At 33.0% G+C, this 21641-nt stretch overlaps 1 protein-coding gene across 2 annotated transcripts; it reads right to left on the bottom strand.

Moving 5' to 3' along the window:
• Positions 1-61: 61 nt before the first annotated feature.
• LOC143056932 (uncharacterized) lies at positions 62-21338 on the bottom strand. 2 transcript variants are annotated; one of them, XM_076230139.1, is made up of 4 exons: positions 20169-21274; positions 19329-19488; positions 17627-17844; positions 62-1471 (listed from the first exon to the last, which is right to left on the bottom strand). In XM_076230139.1, exons 1-4 carry the CDS (start codon positions 21159-21161, stop codon positions 1340-1342), a joined length of 1503 nt encoding a protein of 500 aa, XP_076086254.1. In that variant the 5' UTR covers positions 21162-21274; the 3' UTR covers positions 62-1339. The 2 variants fall into 2 exon arrangements, with proteins under 2 accessions (XP_076086254.1, XP_076086253.1); XM_076230138.1 differs by lacking the exon at positions 62-1471 and having other exon boundaries at positions 7676-17844; positions 20169-21338.
• Positions 21339-21641: the final 303 nt, after the last annotated feature.

The raw sequence follows: 21641 nt of genomic DNA on the forward strand, positions 1-21641 counted from the left end.
TGATGTTTGCACCCTTAGCGTTCTGTATAAGTTTTCTAATATAACATAGAATATAAAGGATGTCAAAAACAAAAGTTAATCCAAAAGTCACTAACCTCAGTGTTGACTTGCCAGAGATTAAATGTCATAGTATAATCCAACACCGAGTCCCCTTGAGAAGTAATAACTTTTCATTTTAGTGTTTATACAGATTTCGTTGAAGAACATCAATCTTATACACTCTATTTGCCTTTAAATCTAAATCTTTTAATAATAAACTCTGTCTATTTGTTTTGATCCCTAAGTCTTTGTAAAACATTTCTACAACTTCACATCGACTCTGTCCAAGTGTGTTAACATACCTTTTTGTTTTGATCCCGAAATCTTTGTATAAAATTTCTACAAACTAACATCGACCCTGTCCAATTGTGTTAACATACCTTTTTTGTGTTGATCCCTAAGTGTTTTTGACCCTTATGGATGAACAGGAGATAGAAATATGGACTCCATGAACATCTTCCGTTTATTGTACCCCAAAGGATGAACAGGATAAAGATATATGGACCCCATGAATATCCTCCGTCTTTTTGACTCAAATGAATGAACAGGATATAGAAATATGGACCCCATGGACATCTTTCGTTTATTTTAAGTGATAACTATCCACCAAAGTTCAATTGAAGTTGTTATTTTATGATATAAATTAACCTGTGTGTCTATAATTTGAAAAATAGACAAAAGGGTTTGTTTTACGTTTTGTGTATTGAAGTACGGCATAATTTATTCTGGCAGCTGCGCAAGTTCAAACTATGTATCATTTCCATTCTCAATTTAATTTAAACTCATAAGTCGAAATCAAAGATAAACTGACAACGTTACGCCATGGCTAAAAAAAATGAATAAACAAAACAGATGAACAACAGTACACACAATGACATAGAAAATCAAAGACTGAAAAACATGATCACCACAAAAAAAACGTAATCTTAGGTGCTCAGCAGATCATGCTGCACATGTGGCACCCGTTTGTTTTGCTCATGTACAAACCCGGTTATATGTTTGATTCGGTAGGTTATATTCTTGAGAAGAGGACGAGACTGATGGCGTCGATAACATATATGAAGGGATGATTTCAATTTCACCACTTGAAACTCTTGGTTTTGATAGTTTCCTTGTGAGCAGCAACCCTCTACCATGGAAATGGTGACAGGAAATACAAGCATTAAAATATCGTTTTAACTGGGAGACAACTAACCACACCCTCCGATATTACCATACCATTACAAGTTTAGTAATTTGAGCTTGATCTCAGAAGGATGAAGGATTTTGAGGCTTTTCATACAGTTTAATAAAGTAATTTTTACACGTTTGTGTAATAGGGCCAGATATCTCGATGTGTTGAAGAGTCATTGGTGGCCTCAGGCTGTTTTCTGCTTTTTGGTTGGGTTGTTATCTCTTTGATACTCTTTACACAAGTATTCCACATTCCAAACTAAAAGACAAATTGAAAGAGTTAGTATGACTTTGCTTCATAAATAAGAATGGCCAACGTAGATACAAGTATCTTGTCTTAGGGAGGGATAAATCATACTTTGTAAAGAATCACTCTGATTCAAACAAAAAATTCTCTAAAACCGATATTATCCAGATGCTTGATTTCTTGATTGACAACATATTTGTAACGTTCGGAGGACGTGTTTTTCAACAGACTGTAGGCATCCCAATGGGAACAAACTGTGCCCCTCTACTTTCCGACTTGTTTCTTTATTATTATGAGGCTGACTTCATGCAGGAACTTCTTAGGAAGAAAGATAAGAAGTTAGCAATATCCTTTAACTCTACTTTCCGCTATATAGATGACGTTCTTTCACAAAACAATTCAAAATTTGGTGACTATGTGGAACGCATCTATCCCATCGAATTGGAGATAAAGGATACTACAGATACAGTTAAGTCGGCTTCATATCTTGACTTACCTCTAGAAATTGACAATGAGGGTCGGTTGAAAACAAAACTTTACGACAAAAGAGATGATTTCAGCTTTCCAATTGTGAACTTTCCATTTCTAAGTAGCAACATTCCAGCAGCACCTGCATACTGGGTATATATCTCCCAATTGATACGCTATTCCCGTGCTTGCATTTCCTATCATGATTTTCTTGATAGAGGGTTGCTGCTCACAAGGAGGCTATTAAACCAAGAGTTCCAAATGGTGAAGTTGAAATCATCCCTTCGTAAATTTTACGGACGCCATCACGAGTTGGTTGACCGTTATGGAATAACCGTTTCACAAATGATATTGGATATGTTCCTTACGTCGTAACTACAATCCCCTTCCCTTTCATGAATGTGACCTACCGAATTAGACTATTTACCGGATTTGTAATTACATAAGCAACACGACTGGTGCCACATGTGGAGCAGGATCTGCTTACCCTTCCGGAGCACATGAGATCACCCCTAGTTTTTGGTGGGGTTCGTGTTGTTTATTCTTTGGTTTTCTATGTTGTGTCATGTGTACTATTGTTTTTCTGTTGGTTTTTTTTCATATTTAGCCATGGCGTTGTCAGTTTGTTTTAGATTTATGAGTTTGACTGTCCCTTTGGTATCTTTCGTCCCTCTTTTTTTGACATATTCTCAATTTTATTCTCAATTTTATTTTATATTTTGCTGTTATATCGACGGTTTCGGTATTGATGGAGGGCACGTTGTACGGATCAAATATTCAGTAACCTGCTAACGTTCAATATGTTTGTCCATTAAACCAATTCAGACCTTAGCATAGGTAATATAAGTCCGTATAATATCTTTAAGATTTATATGTAGTTGTGTTGTTGTCACATTGACATACACTATTTTTCTCTCACAGAGACAATAAGGACTGATGCATATTCACATCGAAAACTTTTTGTCTCAATGAAAATTGTTTTTGTTGCAAACACAGAGACAATAACGACTGCTGCGTATTAACACCGAAGACCTGTTTGTCTTAATTAAAAACATCTGTATATTCAATCTTCACCAATGAAAATGCAAAATGTTTGTTGTTGAAATTCAAAATGTCTTCATCTGACAAGATATCCGTTTGAATCTTTTGTATGTTGCTCAATGGTGCAAAGTTCTTGGTCTCATTAGTAATCAAACACATTATATATATATTCTTTATAAACAACATTTGTATTGTTTAAATGATAGTCCTCAACAATAGATATTCTCCATCAGCAGGGATATTACTTCATTGATAATAAGTCATAGTTTCTCAGATTAACTTGATGTGTTCTATCATTTTGTTTAGTTTCTAATCACAAAATTTTGTTTTTTCCTGTATAATCCATACAAAATGTATTATTTTGTCACGCCCTGTAGCGTGAGAAAATGCGCGGTGACCTATCATTTTTATAACATTTTTCAACATATATCAATAGATACTACGTTTTGGCAAAGTATGAACAAATTCTATCATTTTTATTTTAGACTCCCATACCACCTTAATGATTTACATCACTATTCTGTTTAATTTCTGTTTAATTTCTGTTTCATTCTTATATAGATATAGGAAGATGTGGTTTGAGTGCCAATGAGAAAACTCTCCATCAAAATAACAATTTGTAAAAGTAAACCATTATGGAGCCTTGGCTCACACCGAACAAAAAGCTATAAAGGGCCCCAAAATTACTAGTGTAAAACCGTTCAAACGGGAAAACCAACGGTCTATTTTGCATTGTATGCATTGTGATATATTTTTTTCCTTCAATTGTATATGTTAAGCACTTAGAGTATTATGTTTATTAGATAGGCGCTATATGAAAGCTATGTAATAAATATATATTAAATAAATAAATTTAGCATCATCTGGTTTGTTATGAACCAATATGTTAGAGAATTAAAGATATATTACCCTTATTTTTGACATTTTTACCAAGTATTTCTTTGTTTTGTTCATAAACCATTGTCAATATACTGAAATGTTATGCGACTTCGTGTTGTTTATTCTTGTTTTCTATGTTGTGTCATGTGTACTATTGTTTGTCTGTTTGTCCTTTTCATTTTTAGCCTTGGCGTTGTCTGTCAATTTTCGATTTATGAGTTTGACTGTCCCTCTGGTATCTTTCGTCCGTCTTTTATTACCACTGGGTCGATGTCTCTGCTGGTGAACAATTCGTCCCCGAGGACATCATCCGCCCAGTAGCAAAACTTAAATTGCATGAACTTACGAAGATCAGACAGGAAACTGGCTCGGACCATGGACACGGTGTCGTCTGATATGGCACATGTCCCGTCATCACCAGACATGACAAATATCTCAAACATGACTCATTCATATCATCGTATTAGTGGAAATAGCAATATTACACATATACAGCCTTGTTCAGTTCTCCTTAAAGAAAATTTGGATTTTGATGACTCAGAACAACACTGTCTGAAATGTGAGACCAAAGGCTGCAAAACCTGTGATATTTTAATAACAGATGCTGAATTCACTAGCAATTTAACTAAGAAGTCATATTTAACCAGAAGTTACGATGATCTGAATTGTAAATCGATTTATGTCGTCTACGGATTAGAGTGCAATCTTGGTATACGTCGGTGAAACGAAAGGAAGACTAACCAAACGTATCTGCGGTCATAGATCAGGCATTAACCTCAATGCTAACGACATTCTTTACCAGCATTTCAATTAGCCCGATCATTCAATCGTTTCTATGACAGTACGCATTATCGAAAAACAATATACCATAGTTCTAACAAGCCTAATCGTCAAACGCCTCAATGTAGAAAACAGAGGACTACTTGATTAGACAATTGGGAACTGCGACACCATATGGTTGCAATGACAAAATCGATGGTATAGGTATTCTATCTAGTCCTTCATGTAGCTCGGTGAATGTGATGAATATTTTCAACTCTACTCCTCGACGTAGACGCAGTAATGGTCATCGTCATTATACATCACCTACTCTGCATGATGTCTCTATTAATGACTTGCTGCCATTTATACAAAAGCCGTTAGGTGTTCATCACATTCGTACGAAACTTTATTCATTACCCCTTTCAAAACTTCATTTTCTGTTCAATTTATGTTTGGAAACCAATGTTAAAAACCCTCATTCAAACCAATACAAACTTACAGCTATAATTTCGGATATTGCAAGTCACAGACTTTTCAAGCCAGTCCGCATTGGAAAAGATGAAAAAGAGAAAAGATCTTTCCTTAATCTTTCCTTTGCCAACAAAGGTCTCGATGGCGTCAACTTAGGCAATATCCTTCATCATAAATTAGTTCAATCGAAAATACATCCTTTTTTCAAAAACCAGTCTGTACCAATCATTTCTTATACATATACCAAACCAATTGCAACTAAAATTTTCAATTACAAACATGTTTTGCAGGATATCAGTATTGACGACTTCAAGTCTAAACCTCCTGATTGCACTTGTGCTGGTTCCAAATTCACTGGCCGGCTGGCTACGTTATTACCGGTTATTACCGGTGACCTCAACATTGTTAATAACACTTCTCTGCGAAATGTGTTATCTAAAGGTCCAAAATATCGTGAGCCGAAATCCATCAATTGGAAATACAACTTGAAAATGTTGATGGATTCAGTCGAGGATTATGCCAGGCAATGGGCTAAGCGTGAGAGGGAAGACGAAGACACTCTTTCCGAATGGATTAAGGCAGTGAGGTCGTTGATACAAATCAGAATTAAGAAACTGAATGGGTCTATCAATGCCCATACTACGTCAATCTTTAAAGACCCTAATGTTGCAAACCACTTATCCTACTTTCATGACAAATGTGTTGTTGTTTCCGCAGATAAAGCCCCAACCAACATCGTTTTTGTTTGTAAAACTCATTACATTAACTGCTTGATAAACGAATTAGGTATTGGCAATTCACTTGGAAACCCAACATATACCCTCACGACACTTACCAAAGAGGAAATCCTGGATAATCATAGGTCTGTTCTATGTTCCTTTGGAATTTCAACCAAAGATGATGAACTGGATCTTCCATCACTGTATTGGATACCTAAACTGCATAAGTGTCCTTACAAACAACGGTATAGTGCTGGGTCTTCCAAGTGCTCCACAAAACCTTTTTCTATTTTATCAGCAATCAAAGATGGGCTTCAAAGTTATTGTGAAACTGCCTATTCTAGAGGTGGCGTGAATCAGATGTGGATACTTGAAAATTCCAAAGATCTTTTAGAGTACATACAATGTAACTCTCTTTCATCTTGTAATAGTATTAAAACATTTCACTTTTCTACACTTCATACAAGTATTCCACATTCCAAACTAAAAGACAAATTGAAAGAGTTTGTATTGCTTTGTTTCATAAAAAAGAATGGCCAACGAAGATACAAGTATCTTGTCTTAGGTAGGGATAAATCCTACTTTGAAAAGGATCACTCTGATTCAAACAAAATATTCTCGGAGGACGTGCTTTTCAACAGACTATCGGCATTCCAATGGGAACGAATTGTGCCCCTCTTCTTGCCGACTTGTTTCTTTATTATTATGAGGCTGACAGGAACTTCTTAGGAAGAAAGATAAGAAGTTAGCAATATCCTTTAACTCTACTTTCCGCTATATAGATGATGTTCTTTCACTAAATAATTCAAAATTTGGTGACTAGATTGAATGCATCTATCTCGTTGAACTAGAGATAAAGGATACAACAGATACAGTTAATTCGGCCTCATATCTTGACTTACATCTAGAAATTGACAATGAGGGTCGATTAAAAACAAAACTTTACGACAAAAGAGATGATTTCAGCTTTCCAATTGTGAACTTTCCGTTTCTAAGTAGCAACATTCCAGCAGCACCTGCATACGATGTATATATCTCACAATTGATACGATACTTCCGTGCTTGCATTTCCTATCATTATTTTCTTGATAGAGGGTTGTTGCTCGCAAAGACGTTTTAAATCAAGAGTTCCAAATGGTGAAGTTAAAATCATCTCTTCGTAAATTTTACGGACGCCATCACGAGTTGGTTGACCGTTATGATAACCGTTTCACAAATGATATCGGATATGTTCCTTACGTTGTAACTACAATCCCCTTCCCTTTCATAAATGTGACCTACCGAATTTGACTATTTACCGGATTTGTTATCTCATAAGCAAAACGACGGATGCCACATGTGGAGCAGGATCTGCTTACCCTTCCGGAGCACCGGAGATCACCCCTAGTTTTTGGTGGGGTTCGTGTTGTTTATTCTTTAGTTTTAAATGTTGTGTCATAAGTACTATTGTTTGTCTGTTTGTCCTTTTCATTTTTAGCCTTGGCGTTGTCAGTTTATTTTCGATTTATAAGTTTGACTGTCCCTCTGGTATCGTTCGTCCCTCTTTTCATACAAATGAGAGGTTTAATTAGCTATAAAAGCAGGATTAATCCTTTATTTTCTACATAAGAAAATGCTTGTACTTAGTCAGAAATAGGACATTTGTTAACATGCGTTTGACATAAATGTTTGCTATGTTTGAGCTTTCGATTTTGCCTTTTTTAAGGACTTTCTGTTTTGAAATCTCCTCGAAGTTCAGTATTGTTGTTTATTTTTTTTTTCTTTGTAATAGTTCAAACCATCGACAGTAAAATTAAATGATAAGAGAACTAATTTTTTTACTTTATTTCCTTTAAAAAAAATCCGATTTACATGATCAACATAACAAAAGTAAAAATTCACCCAATAGCTATGATAATTCAAGAAATGCTATAAAAAGTTGAAGCTAAAGTACTAACAACAGCCAAAGAAAATCAAAAGATTGCGCAACACAAAACAATCCAATATTGATATCAGAGGAAATGGACAAAACAAATGGAAAAGTTTATTTTTTTTATTAGCAAAAATACAAAGCAAATAAAAAAATACCAGACAATAAGTACATGAATGTAACTACAATAATACATAAATTTTCGAATTACAGAAATACCAATTACAGAAAAAGATAACATAATCTTTTAAATACAAACGTTTCAGCAACCCTGGACCAGATTAAGATATGTGTTTCAAAAGTAACAAAGAGGACAAGTAATTTTCCAATACTGAATTAAAAAAAGTAATAAAAAAAAGATCATACACCTCAAATTTATATATATGTATGTTATTGTCACGTATTTTTGTATAGGAAATATAGGGTCGACATTTGAACATGAAATGGACATGGAAATAAAGAATTGGAAATGTTACCAATAATGATACATACTATCTTGTTTTATTTGTCTTCTAAATTATTGTTTTCACTGTAAAGTCTTTTTTTAATATCAATTTGACGTGTCTCGGTATTTCTGTAATAATTGTTTTCTTTTCTTTCGTTTCGTATGTGCTTTGTCGAAAAGCCTTTTTAGTTTTCTCCCTTTAAATATTTGTTTGTTTTCATAGTAATTAAGATTATATTAAAATATTGGCTGCTGTACCTCTATTTCTGAAATATTTACCTATTGTGTATGTTTGTCTTATTCACATATCATTGTCAATATGATGTTTCTGACTTGGTATATGCATGTTCTGATATAGATAATAGTGGATTGAACTTGGTTTTATCGCTAGCTAAACCTCTCTTTTGTATGACAGTCGCATTAAATTCCATAATAATGACAGCGATACGTGAGCAAGAGAGGTGTGGCTAGTAGCTACATGTATAAAACCGGGTTTAAACCAGGTTTAATCCACCATATTCTAATATGTAAATACCTGTACCAAGTCAGGAATATGAAAGTTGTTATCTATTCGTTTGATGTGCTTGAGCTTTGATTTTGCTATTTGCTTAAGGACGTTCCGTTTTGATTTTATTTTGAGCTCGGTATTTTATTATGTGACTTTTTATTTGTCATGAATACTAATTGCGATGCCTAAATATACTGTCAACATTTAAATCAAAATTCAAAGTGTTAAACTAGTGCAAAGAAATACAAATTGTATATCATATTTTACATGCAGCAAAGGTTGAAATCTTCAAATGAAATAATCACAACTAAACATATGCATTTTGGCATTTTAGCTGTAAATAAAGGCAACAGTAGTAAAATTGAATAAAATTCCCAGTTGAATACACTTATCGACAATAAATCAATGTACAAAAAAAATTGTAAAAAATCAAATTAGAGATGTTTTGATCAGTTTCACATTTAACTGTTCACTAAAAATAGTACCAAGTAATAACGATGGAAGACATACATCTGGAAAAGGGTTAAGGAGTACAAACAAAACAATATTGAATTCATGTCACATCTCGGAATTAAAAAGCTTATCCTGTGTTAACTGAAAATTCATTAAAAAATGCCATAAACATTTTTGTACAGAACTTTTTACAAATTGATGGAATATATCAAGTATTAGTATTAAATTTTTTGCTAATTAACATTCTTAGAATTCCATTGGACAGTTATCAAATATGTGCTATATTTACTGGTTTACTAGCGTTAAAGGTGTATTGACCATCAAAAAACAGAGATTTCAAAAGTGTAGAACATACACCAAAACATTTTGCATAGACAAATCACGTTTTAATTTTGTCTTTAGGAAAATAAAAAGTTAAAATATTGTTCTAATTGAGATAGTGCGAATATTGGTAAGAAAACCGATTGATCAAATCTTGATATATTTGGTACACAAAAGTACAGTCTTGCCATTAGGCCAGAACACTTTACAACACAGCCACTTTTTATAATGAATTCAAGCATCTGTACAAAAAGAAACACTTCAGAAATAAATTGATTTTATGTTTTTCTTCCATTTACAAATATACTATACTCTAAACAAATTAACATTGGTTTTGTTTTGTTTATTTTTCAAAATACGCCCTTCAAAAACAATTTGTTCCGTAGTTTCATTTCTAATAAGCTTAATTCGTCCATGCTTTCAAAACAAACAGTGTATATGTATATATAATTTGATTAATCTCCTTACGGGGCAAATCTGAACAGCTAAAATATATACATTGTAACGTATATACTCATATATTTAAAAAAGTTAAAACTTTCCACCAACTGTGTTCTCTTGCTTTCTCAGTCAAACGTTGTTTGTCCCATTTTGTTTTGTGGGCGGTTTTTATTATGTTTAGTACCACCTGCTCATTTTTCTTATCTTTGATGAGTGTGTTTATAGTCTCGTTCAAATTTAAAATCTTGTAATCCACTTTTTTTAATATTATGCTTACAATATCAGCCTCACCGCTTCGACAAATATTCATAAAGTAATTTTCAATATTTAGTAAAATATGATCAACAGTATTTAAAAGCAGTTCTGCTATTTCATCCCAGCCCTTTGAACAAGCTGCAAGTAGCGAAGATTGGAAATCAAATCGATCATGTTGAAATTTGTCGAGCAAATAAGTCACGATTTTGTCCTCACCTTGCTCACAAGCTTTTATCATCCCACCGCTTACATTGCAGTTGATACTCGCATTGGCTTTGATATACTCAATAACATCAATCCATCCAAACCCGCATGCAGCCGTGAAAATTTTACGAATATCAAACTTATCAAAATCGGTATTTTGCATTAATGAAATCACCAGATCAGCGTTTTTTGAAGATGTTACTAATGATTTCGATATGTCATCAAAATTAATAATTTCTTTCCCAAATTGACTAAGTAGTAATTGAACAAGCTCGACATTGCCGGTAGTGCATGCCGCCGTTATAGCGACTGTTGCATTGAATGCACTTAAGTCCAAGGGTAAAATATGTTTGATGATATCGATCCAGCCATTTCTACAGGATATTTCCATAACAACATTCATGTCAAAAAGATTGTTGTCATTATTTTGTATCAGCCAAGTTACTACTTCATATCTTCCATAAGAACAGCCTTCATTCATTGCAGATTGTACATCAAAATGGCCATGTTCTACTATTGTCCATATTTTCTTCACAATCTTAAGCCACCCAAAACCACATGATTCGGTCATCAAGGATTTTACATTAATCCTATTAAGGTCAAGATTGTTAACCGCCCAAAGGACAATGTTTTCTCTTCCGTATTCACATGCTATATCGATTGTTGATTGGTCAATACTCATATTGCTGTGATCATTATTTGACCATAGCAGCTGAAGCAATCCGAGCCAACCATTCTTGCAAATCTCTATTATTAATTCGTCAATGTTTAACACAGACAATGTGGTCTCCTGTATAATTTTCAAAGCCAATTCCTGTTTCTCCTCATCTTTCGACAGTGTGTCTTTGTCTTCGTCTGAATATGAATCGGAATTGACATCAATAGAAAGAACATTCGTCATTGCCTGATTCATGTCAATCATTTTCACATCTGTATTGTTCAGTAAATAATGAATTATTGATGTGTTGCCATGTTTACACGATTCACGTATGATCAAATTAATATCTATGGTAGAAATATTTATATTTTGAAAAAGCATGTTAACTATACTGGCATTGGTATTACCAGGACATACAGTGTGTAGGGTATTCGGTATATCAAGTAATTCTCTGGGCACGTTTTCTATCATCCATCTTACGACAGCTTCTTGTTCATTTTTACAGCCATCGTGAAATGCTTCATTCATTCTGAAATTTGACTTATCAACATTTTTCCAAAGCCATTTTAGAACAGTTTCTCTGCCATATCTACAAGCATTAGTCATTGCAACGTTCAAATCTAACATCCACTGGTCGGTATTTCTCCACAACCATTCTATTGTAGTGGTACTTTTTTCACCTCTACAAGCTTTTGTCATTGCTGTTTTCATGTCAAATGAGTTGTGATCGAATTTGTCACATAAATATTTTACTAAAGACAAATCGTCGTGTAGACATGCTTCGTTCATCACAGTTTGCAAGTCAAACTCGAAGTTGTCCTGGTTTTGTAAAATCCATAACGCATTATCTGTATACCCATGGTGGCAAAGTAAGTTCATCAAGGATCGTATATTCTTTATACAAATAAATTTACTTTCAAGAATGGATGTTATTATTTTATTTTTGTTATTGTCAGACGACAACACAGCTGTTGTAATTGCTGTATCGAAATCTAAAACATCATTTGGCAGATTAGTCAGAAGCCATTCGACCACGTGATCAAATCCAAACCGACACGCTTTATTCAACACTTCCGTCCAGACAATTTCTTCATGTCTTCCTTGTTTACAAATCATCAATAGTATTTCCTGAAGATCATCTATTTCATCCATCAACTCTTCATCATCACAACAATCAAATATTAAGTATAAAACTGACTGCAAATCAAAACATGTAGGAATAACTTTGTAACAATTCCCTTGCAAACATTTCACTATTTCTAGTTTTCCATCAATACAAGCTTTATTCATAGCTTCCTTCATATCAAATACTTTATTGTCAGAACTCTCTTTCAACCATTTCACTGTGTCAAGGTTTGCTGACAAACAAGCATTGTTCATGGCTTCCTGCATATCAAATAATTTATTGTCAAAATTCTCTATCAACCATTTCACTATGTCAAGCTTTCCTCGTCTACAAGCTTTGTTCATTGCTTCCTTCATATTAAATAATTTGTTGTCAAAGTTCTCTATTAACCATTTCACTGTTTCAACGTTTTCCACCCAACAAGCCCAGTTTAATACATCCTTCATATCAAATAATTCATTGTCAATATTCTCTATAAACCGTTTCACTGTGTCAAGGTTTTTCGACCGACAATCTTTGTTTATATCTGCTTTCATGTCAAATGAGTTGTGATTGAAATTTTCCCATAAATACTTAACTAAAGACAAGTCGTCGTGTAGACAAGCTTCGTTCATCACAGTTTGATAGTCAAACACGAACTTGTCCTGGTTTTGCAGAATCCATATCGCTTGATCTGTATACCCATGTTGGCAAAGTGAGTTCATCAAGGATCGTATATCCTTTAGAAGGTCAATTTTTCTTTCAAGAATTGATGTTATTATATAATGTTTGTTATCATTAGACGTGAGCACAGCTGTTGTAATTGCTGTATCGAAATCAAGAACATCATTTGGCAGATTAGTCAGAAGCCATTTGACGACCTCATCATATCCAAACAGACACGCACTATCCAACACCTTTGTCCAGACGATTTTGTCATGTCTTCCTTGTTTACAAATCATCAATATTATTTCCTGAGGATCATTTATGTTAACCATCAACTCAACAGCTTTTGTAAAGTATTCAAATAGTAAGTGTAAAACTGACTACAAATCAAAACATGTAGCAACAACTTTGTCACAATTATCTATCATCCATTTCACTATTTCTAGTTTTCCATCAATACAAGCTTCATTCATTGCTTCTTTCAAATCAAATATTTTATTGTCAAAATTCTCTATCAACCATATCACTATGTCAAGCTTTCCACATCTACAAGCTTTATTCATAGCTTCCTTCATATCAAATAATTTATTGTCAACATTCTTTATCAACCATTGCATTATGTCCAAATTTCCATTATTACAAGCTTCATACATTGATTCCTTCATATCAAATATTGTATTGTCAAAATTCTCTATCAATAATTTCACTATGACAAGGTAACCACTAAAACAAGCTTCGTGCATTGCTTCCTTCATATCAAATAATTTATTGTCAACATTCTTTATCAACCATTTCACCATGTAAAAATTTCCACTATTACAAGCATCATACATTGATTCCTTCATATCAAATATTTTATTATCAAAATTCTCCCTCAACCATTCCACTATGTCAACGTAACCAATAAAACATGCACTTTTCATTGCCTCTTGCATATCAAATAATGTATTGTCAAAATTTTTTATGAACCATTGCATTATTTCAAGGCATCCATAATGACAAGCTTCATTCATTGCTTCATTCATATCAAATAATTTATTGTCTATATTCTCTGTCAACCATTTTACTATGTCAAGCTTTCCCCACAGACAAGCTTTTTTCATAGCTTCCTGCATATCAAATAATTTATTGTCAAAATTCGCAATAAACCATTTCACTATATCAAACTGTCCCCGTCTACATGCATTATTCATAGCTTCCTTCATATCAAATATTTTATTATCAATATTCTCTATAAACCATTTCACTATGCCATGGTTTCCCCATGTACAAGCATTGTTCATTGCTACCACCATATCTACTAATTCAATGTCAAAATTCTCTATCACACATTTAACTATGTCATGCCAATTTTCCTTACAAGCTATCTTTATGAGACGATTTAAGTTTATTATATCATTATTACTTTCTATTAACCGCTTAACTAGTTCACTTTTACCATCACGGCATGCTTCATTCATTGCTGTCCCGATATCAATTAATGGTATATCAATATTAGCTATTAAAATCTTAATACTGTTGAATGAACCGTGGACGAACACCGTTTTTATAACAGCTCCTTTATCCACATTTGAATTTTTGATACTACCTGCTAAAAGTGTGACAATATCTAAGCGTTCCAATTGACAAACCATGCCTAATATGTCATTCAAGTTAATCAACGAATTATCAACTTCCTTTATCATCCATTTCATTAAGTCAAACCATCTTTGTTCATAAGCAGTATTCATGATTGTGGTCATATCAAACAATTTATGGTCAAACGTTTCTAACATCAACTTTACAATCTTTAAACGTTCACATTCAGAAGCTTTATCTGTGTTAATTTCTAAAAGATTGTCACTGTCTGATAATGACTTTACTGTATCGAAAGTGATACCACTAAAAACTTTATCGATGGCTTCTTTTGCATCGATCTCTTTATCGTCAACATGCAACAACAACATTTCAACTATATCAAACTTTCCTTGTCTACAAGCAATATCCACAGCTCCTTTTATATCTAGCAATGTGTGGTCAATATTTTTTAGTAGATAATGCATTACATTGGTATTACCATTAATTACAGCTTTATAAAATAGTTCTGATTTATTAATAGCATTTTGGTTATCATTCATTATTGACCATGATACAATTTCATGATATCCTATTTTGTAAGCAGCCCATGCAATGTACTTGATATCAATTAATTCCTTGTTAATGCTTTGTATCAAAACCATTAATTCGTTTTCCGAGAGGACATTCATTTTGTTCCTGACTATTTTCATCATGTCAATCTTAGTAGTATCCACATGTTGCAAAATAAGTTCAATGTAACTGTACAACTTTAAATCTACGATTAATGTGATGATCTCCATCCATCTGCAACATGTCTTGTCAATGTTTTGAATCAGGAAAATGAACAGATCTTTTGATCTATTGTTTTGACATGTTGAAAGCATTGCAGTAATGACTGAAGTGACGTCAATTTTGTTTAAATCAATTTCTCTGATGATAACCTCAGCCATTTTGGTATTTCCTACATTATAAGACTCAATTATCAGGTTACGTATATTGAATGTAATTTGGTTAAATGTTTGCAGAATCCATTTGACTATTTTCTGAAGATCATGTCTACATGAAAACTCCAGTAAAGATGTTATAGGATGAACAATTCCTTTGGTATTCTCATTTAACCATTGTAATATCTCATCAGTACTACTTGTATCGTTGATTTTTTTATATACATTGGTCCTTACATTGGTTTGTAAATCAGGGAATCTCTCATATATCCATTCAACTATATATAAACTGTGTAAATCGTTTGTGTTACCTTTATGTATTTTGTTATCTGTATCTTCTATTTCCCATTTGAGCAAACGAATAATTGGCAAATTGAATTGTGTTACTAAATTTTTAATCATCGTTTCCATTTCAAGATAGTTTTGTAATTTCAAGATAAAATTTTCCACAACAACATAATTTTCACATCTAAACTCATGAAGGAATAATTCTTGAACATCTAAAACGTCTTTGTCGACTTTTAATAACATCCATTTGAGGTATGTTTCCGTTCCATGTTCACATGCAGCCATGAAGATTTGTCTCTTTTGATTTTCATTACATATTTTTTTGTTTAACAATATTTGCAATGCATTCTCCCATCTGTTATTACAAGCTGTGTTAACAATAATACCTGTATCAAATGATAACGTTCTAGAAAAATTCAAAATTTCAGTTACCAAGTCTTTACAATGTCTGTTGCAAGCTGTGTTGATGGATTTTCTAAAGTTGAACAAATTCGGCAATAAAGACCTGAATAAAATCTCAAGAATATTTGTTCTGCTTTCATTGTTAAATAATTCTATATGGAAAGTGTGTGATATCAATTCCCACAACTTTCTAATATCTTCTATTTCAAACACAAATTCTGTTATATCAATTTCTGTCGGAAACTTGCTGAAAAGAAAGATAACAGCCGAATAGTTTCCATTTGTCATTGCCTTTTGTATGCTATAATCGTAACTGCATTCTAATCCACAATTTTCAATCAATCCATAAATGAGTTCCAACTTCAGATCAGAATCGTCGTTTTCACATAGATAATAGAAAGATGCCAATACTGCTTTTTTACTAGCTAAAACCCTGTCTATATATCGCTTGTCTTTAATGTCATTTTCAATGAAATTAAGAACTGTTGCAATTGGTTTATCTACGTTATGCTTCTGTATAAGGTTCCACAATAAAGAGCTTGATAGATAGAAGGATATCTGATTAGTTTTCCCCTCAATTTGTATTTCTATGATATCTTCTGATGTGCAGTTGTTAAATTCTTCCATTAATAGACCTATAAAAGCTGGATTATTCTGAACAATGATTGACGAACTGCAAAGTTTCTCTATAAACTCAGCAGTTCTCATTTTATAATCTTTCTCAAATATTGCGAACAGTCGTTTTGTCAAATATCCAAAACATTCCTCTGCAATGATCAAACTAATCTCCTGCTTTCGAAAATTCGCGAACAATTTTATTGAATTTATTATCAAATCAAAGTGTAACACAGAAATAACTTCAGAGGGGTTGACATCAAAATATGATATCGCTATTGCTTCATATATCATAGGATGTTTAAAATGATAAAGCATTGTATGAGGGTCTTGTTTTAAAAAACGACCATTCATTTGATCAGCAATTTTTTTAACTTTACTATCGAATAAACGTCTTCGTTGACAGTTCCCACACGATTCTATAATTGTTTCTAGCTTTGATATGTCTATTTTGTTAACATCAAAGGAACCAGTATTTAGTAAAGTGTAAACCAAAAGATCATAACAAATATTCAGTTCAGTATTAATATCTGTAGAATCTCTAAGTGAGTTTATTTCATCCATAAGGGATTGATTTGGATGTACGAAAAAGTTAATACCGAGCTGTAAAAAACTTTTGCTCGCGGTAAACATAAAGCATAATTTCGGATATCCTATAAACGGATCTGTTTTGGCGATTTCATAAACTGTTCTCCCGTCTAAACTAAAATCTTCGTTATCTTGGCATGAATTCCATATAATTTTGATTCCATGTTTTTTACAAAATTTGAACAACAATTTAGCCTTTTCGTCGTCGCTCATGCAAAATCTTTGAGAGTTAAGATCAATTTTACAATTATTTTGAAACAACCTATGAGAAACAAGTAAATATTCGAATGAATTCATTTTAGAAGAATCAACAGTAAAGATAATCTTCACATTCCCTTTACATTTCCTTGCATTTAACAAATCTAAAGCATGACAATTATTTAAAATATCATTAGAGGACTGTTTAGAAGAAAATGCATCATCTATTAATACAGCAGTTTTTCTTTCATCAGTTATAATGTCCTTTACCTGTTGGATATTTGTTATTTTCAATAAGTCAAAGTCTTCCTCCGTTTTGCCAAACTGTCTCAGTATTTCCAACCCGATTCTAGACTTCCCTGATCCTTCATTACCAATGATGACGAAGACATCCTTTTTGTTCATCCATTCCTTACATTTCCTGACAGCATTAGTTTCAACAAATGTTTGTTCCTCCACGTGACAATCGATTTCCATGTGTGTTTGATCTACAAAGATAAAAAAAATAATAGTTTGTTTCCAACATGCACCACACACGGCTTACGTACAGTTATCTTTTGTACAAAGCTTTAGATTTGAGCTCTAGGAAACTGGATAAAACAACTGAATGGAATGTCTTATATGATACGATATGCGCCGTTACACTAATGTTTCAGATAAGGGTGAATGTTGATATATATAAAAACCTTTAAACACGCTGCATTTGTTTACACCTGTCCTCAGTCAGGAATCTGATGTTCAGAAGTTGTCATTTGTTTATGTGGTTCATAAGTGATTCTCGTTTCTCGTTTTTTATATAGATTAGACCGTTGTCACATTTGAATTGTTTTATACTTGTAATTTTTAGGGCCCTTTATAGATTGCTATTCGGCGTAAGCCAATGTTCCGTGTTGAAGACTGTACTTTGACCTATAATTGTTTACTTATACAAATTGCTATAAGTAAGAAAAGAACTTATCTTTAAATGTTGATTTCACTTTTTTGCATCAATTTCTATGAAAAAAATATACATCATGATCTAATTCATTATACTCAATAGTTTCAATATAATTACACCTAACAACTGTTTGGACCCTTAATGTTTTTTTTTGTTTTGTTTCGTTGACTTATATCCAACAGTCAATTTGATTTATAGTTTTAACTTTAAAATCGCTTTTCAAAAGACATAAACCAAATTAGAGAAAACAAATCTGGTTTACACACTTAAACCGAGTGAAACACATCAACAATATGAGGAAAACAACGAAACAACAGAAACACTGAAGTGCAACAAAAAACAAACTACAATGCAACACACACAGAAACACAACTGCCATTTCCTGACTTGTTACAGGACATATAAGAAAAAAATGGTGGGTCTAACCTGGTTTTGTGGCTAACCAAACCTCGCGCTTTATGGCAATGTAAAATATAACACTAAAATGACAACGTTACATGAAAGGACAATAGGACAGATACAATCACACTTCAAACCTGTCGATAAACTGTATTACCAATACACATAAATATTATCAGGTAAAAAATTAATAATTGCAATCATCTAAAAACACATCCAGTAAGTATATCAAGAAATAAGAAGATGTGCTATGAGTGCCAATGAAACAACTCCCCATCGAAGTCGATGTGTAAACAGTAGTCAATGATAGGTCACCGTACGGCATTCAACACGTAACCTTGGCTCACACCCAACAACAAGCTATAAAGGGCCCAAAAAAATAGTGAAAAACAACAGGAAAACCAACGGTCTAATCTATATTAAAAAAAACGTGAATCGAGAAACACTTATAACAACTTCAACAGACGACTTACCTTTATCATTAAAGAAAAAGGCTTTAAAGTGAGTTCAAGCGAATATATTTGCATTTAGATTTATCGATGAACAATTTAATTAGAAAGGAATTGTTTTGTTTGTCAAACAGACTATCATCATAAGTACCTTTCTTGACATTATTTTAAAAATATGTGTACTCACTTTTGACTTTAACTAACTTTTGATTAAATCTTTCCATTAGTTGTTCTTGATAATCATAACTCTTCTTAACATATTCATCCATAAGTTTAGGAATTTTTCCAGATTTTTCTGCGATTTTATTACCTATCTTGTTTATTGTTGGTGCTAGGTCTGCAACACTCTACAATGAATATATTCACTTTATTAAATTTGATTTGTACTTAAAAAATCAATTTATGAAATAAATCGAACTGATCATAACAGTATTGTATTAATTATAAATCATACAATCAATGCTGTCGTTAAAATTTGTGTCTCATAGTATTTTTAACGAGTTTTTATACAACGATTGTCTTGATTGTGTAAGTGATGTTTAATGAAAATGCCCACTTTCAATTAACATAGAGATAACTATAAATTTAATATTTAGTGTAATGGTATATATCCCTCCACTTAGTTTATAGAAAAAATATACCTTGTATCTCCGATGAGTTTCTATACAGAGTTAAACAATACAAGATCTGCCGCCAATAAAAATATAGGGATAAATTTCTAAATCAACAATGTTTGCCGTGCAGGTACAGTATACTAACGGTACGGAAATCTTTCAATTAACTTTATTTTAAATAAGGCATTATTTGTTTGTACACATGAACCAGATTCATTTCAAGATTTTCCTTTTTTCTTTCTACATGGAAAAACAATAAAGATTGAATGAAAAAATAAAGATTGAATGAAACAATTTTTATGTCGTTTACAGAACCAAACTTCATCCTATCAAGAAAAGTTGAACAAGTCTAATAAGTTTAAATATTTAGAATATTATTAATGATGAGTGGTAAATATTATTTTTAAAATCACCTGATGAATGTCTGCTTGTCTGGTAAGCGTCTCCATCAGATTGTTTTGATACTGTGTGAAAAGAGTTTGATCGAGTGCACCATCTTTTGCCTCTCGTAATTTCTGTTTGAATTGTGTTTCCTTGTTACACACTTTAGCAATGTCTACGATACAACGTTCTATCTTGACAATTGATGCGTTATAATCGGCATCAGACATTATCCCTTCTTTAGCATGGCCGAAGTCCTGGTTTCTAATCTGAACCAAAGTTTCAACAGCCATCCTTAGACTACAACAGTGCCGTAATATGATTCTGCATACGGATGGATCAAGATTATTGAATGTTATACCAGGTGCCGCTGCAACGGAGCAGATATTTTGCACATTCCCTGAACTGGGTCTCTTTCTGTGATTAGTGCAAGGCAGCAGGGCTGAATTAAACATCTGCGTCCAGTCGTTTTGATAAAGCATGGAATAGTTAGTTGGAAATGTATACCCTGGTGGACATTGACAGCACGGGGCATTGTTCTTCCATAGATGATACAGTACGTGCTTGTTGTGGTTTAGAAAATCTTCGAAAGTTATAGATTGGAACTGAAGACAGCTAAACCAGAATATATCGTTGCACAAATTGACCAACAAACATCTGGCTAAGGTTAGATCGAGAACATCGGTACAAACTCCTGACCTAGCCATGCAGCAACAGAAGTCATCTGACCGTTTGACTGTATTATGGCATGGTAACTTTAATGATGATCGGTCGAATAATAATTCCATTTGTGATTGATGCAGAATACGAGGTGAACGGGGCGGATAATGTCCGGGTGGACATTGACAACACCTTGAACTGTTATATAAATGATAGATTTCATGTTGATTTGTGTTAACAAACTGTTCGAACGTCTGACCTTTATGCTGCACATCCAGTTCTACTAAAGACACCAGAGCAGCTTTGGAATGATCAACAACTAAAATGGCATTCCGTAGAAAATTCTCTCGTTCTTTCGAAGTCATCTTTCAGCTGGATTCTACTAATGAAATTGAGACTTAAATCAGTATTCCTATTGAATATCTATTAAACAATGTATATAATGTAAACGTTTCTATTAGACCTTTTCAACAATTTTCTACACCCACAGTTGAAAACAACTACGACAGGTAAAATGTAAGTTATGGTTGTATATTGTAATCGATCAGTTTACAAACAAGAGGCTCTCAAGAGCCTGAATCGCTCACCTGTTATTTTTTTTTTTATTCTTTTGCTTAAATCTTTCATCAATGATTATGTTTTGCTTTTTACCCATATGTTCTATTTTAGCCATAATGTGTATATTTCTTGACGTACAAGGAAATGAAATACGAAATTTATACTAGATTCATTTAAGAAGATTTTTAAAGTTAAAAAACATAAAGCAACTTGTGTTAAATTGTCCTAAAAGGGTAATGACTCCTTAAGGGGGCAATTCACAACTTTGGTCATATAAATAGTATGTA

Source organism: Mytilus galloprovincialis, chromosome 13 (genome assembly GCF_965363235.1).
Source record: "Mytilus galloprovincialis chromosome 13, xbMytGall1.hap1.1, whole genome shotgun sequence".
Lineage (NCBI taxonomy): Eukaryota > Metazoa > Mollusca > Bivalvia > Mytilida > Mytilidae > Mytilus > Mytilus galloprovincialis.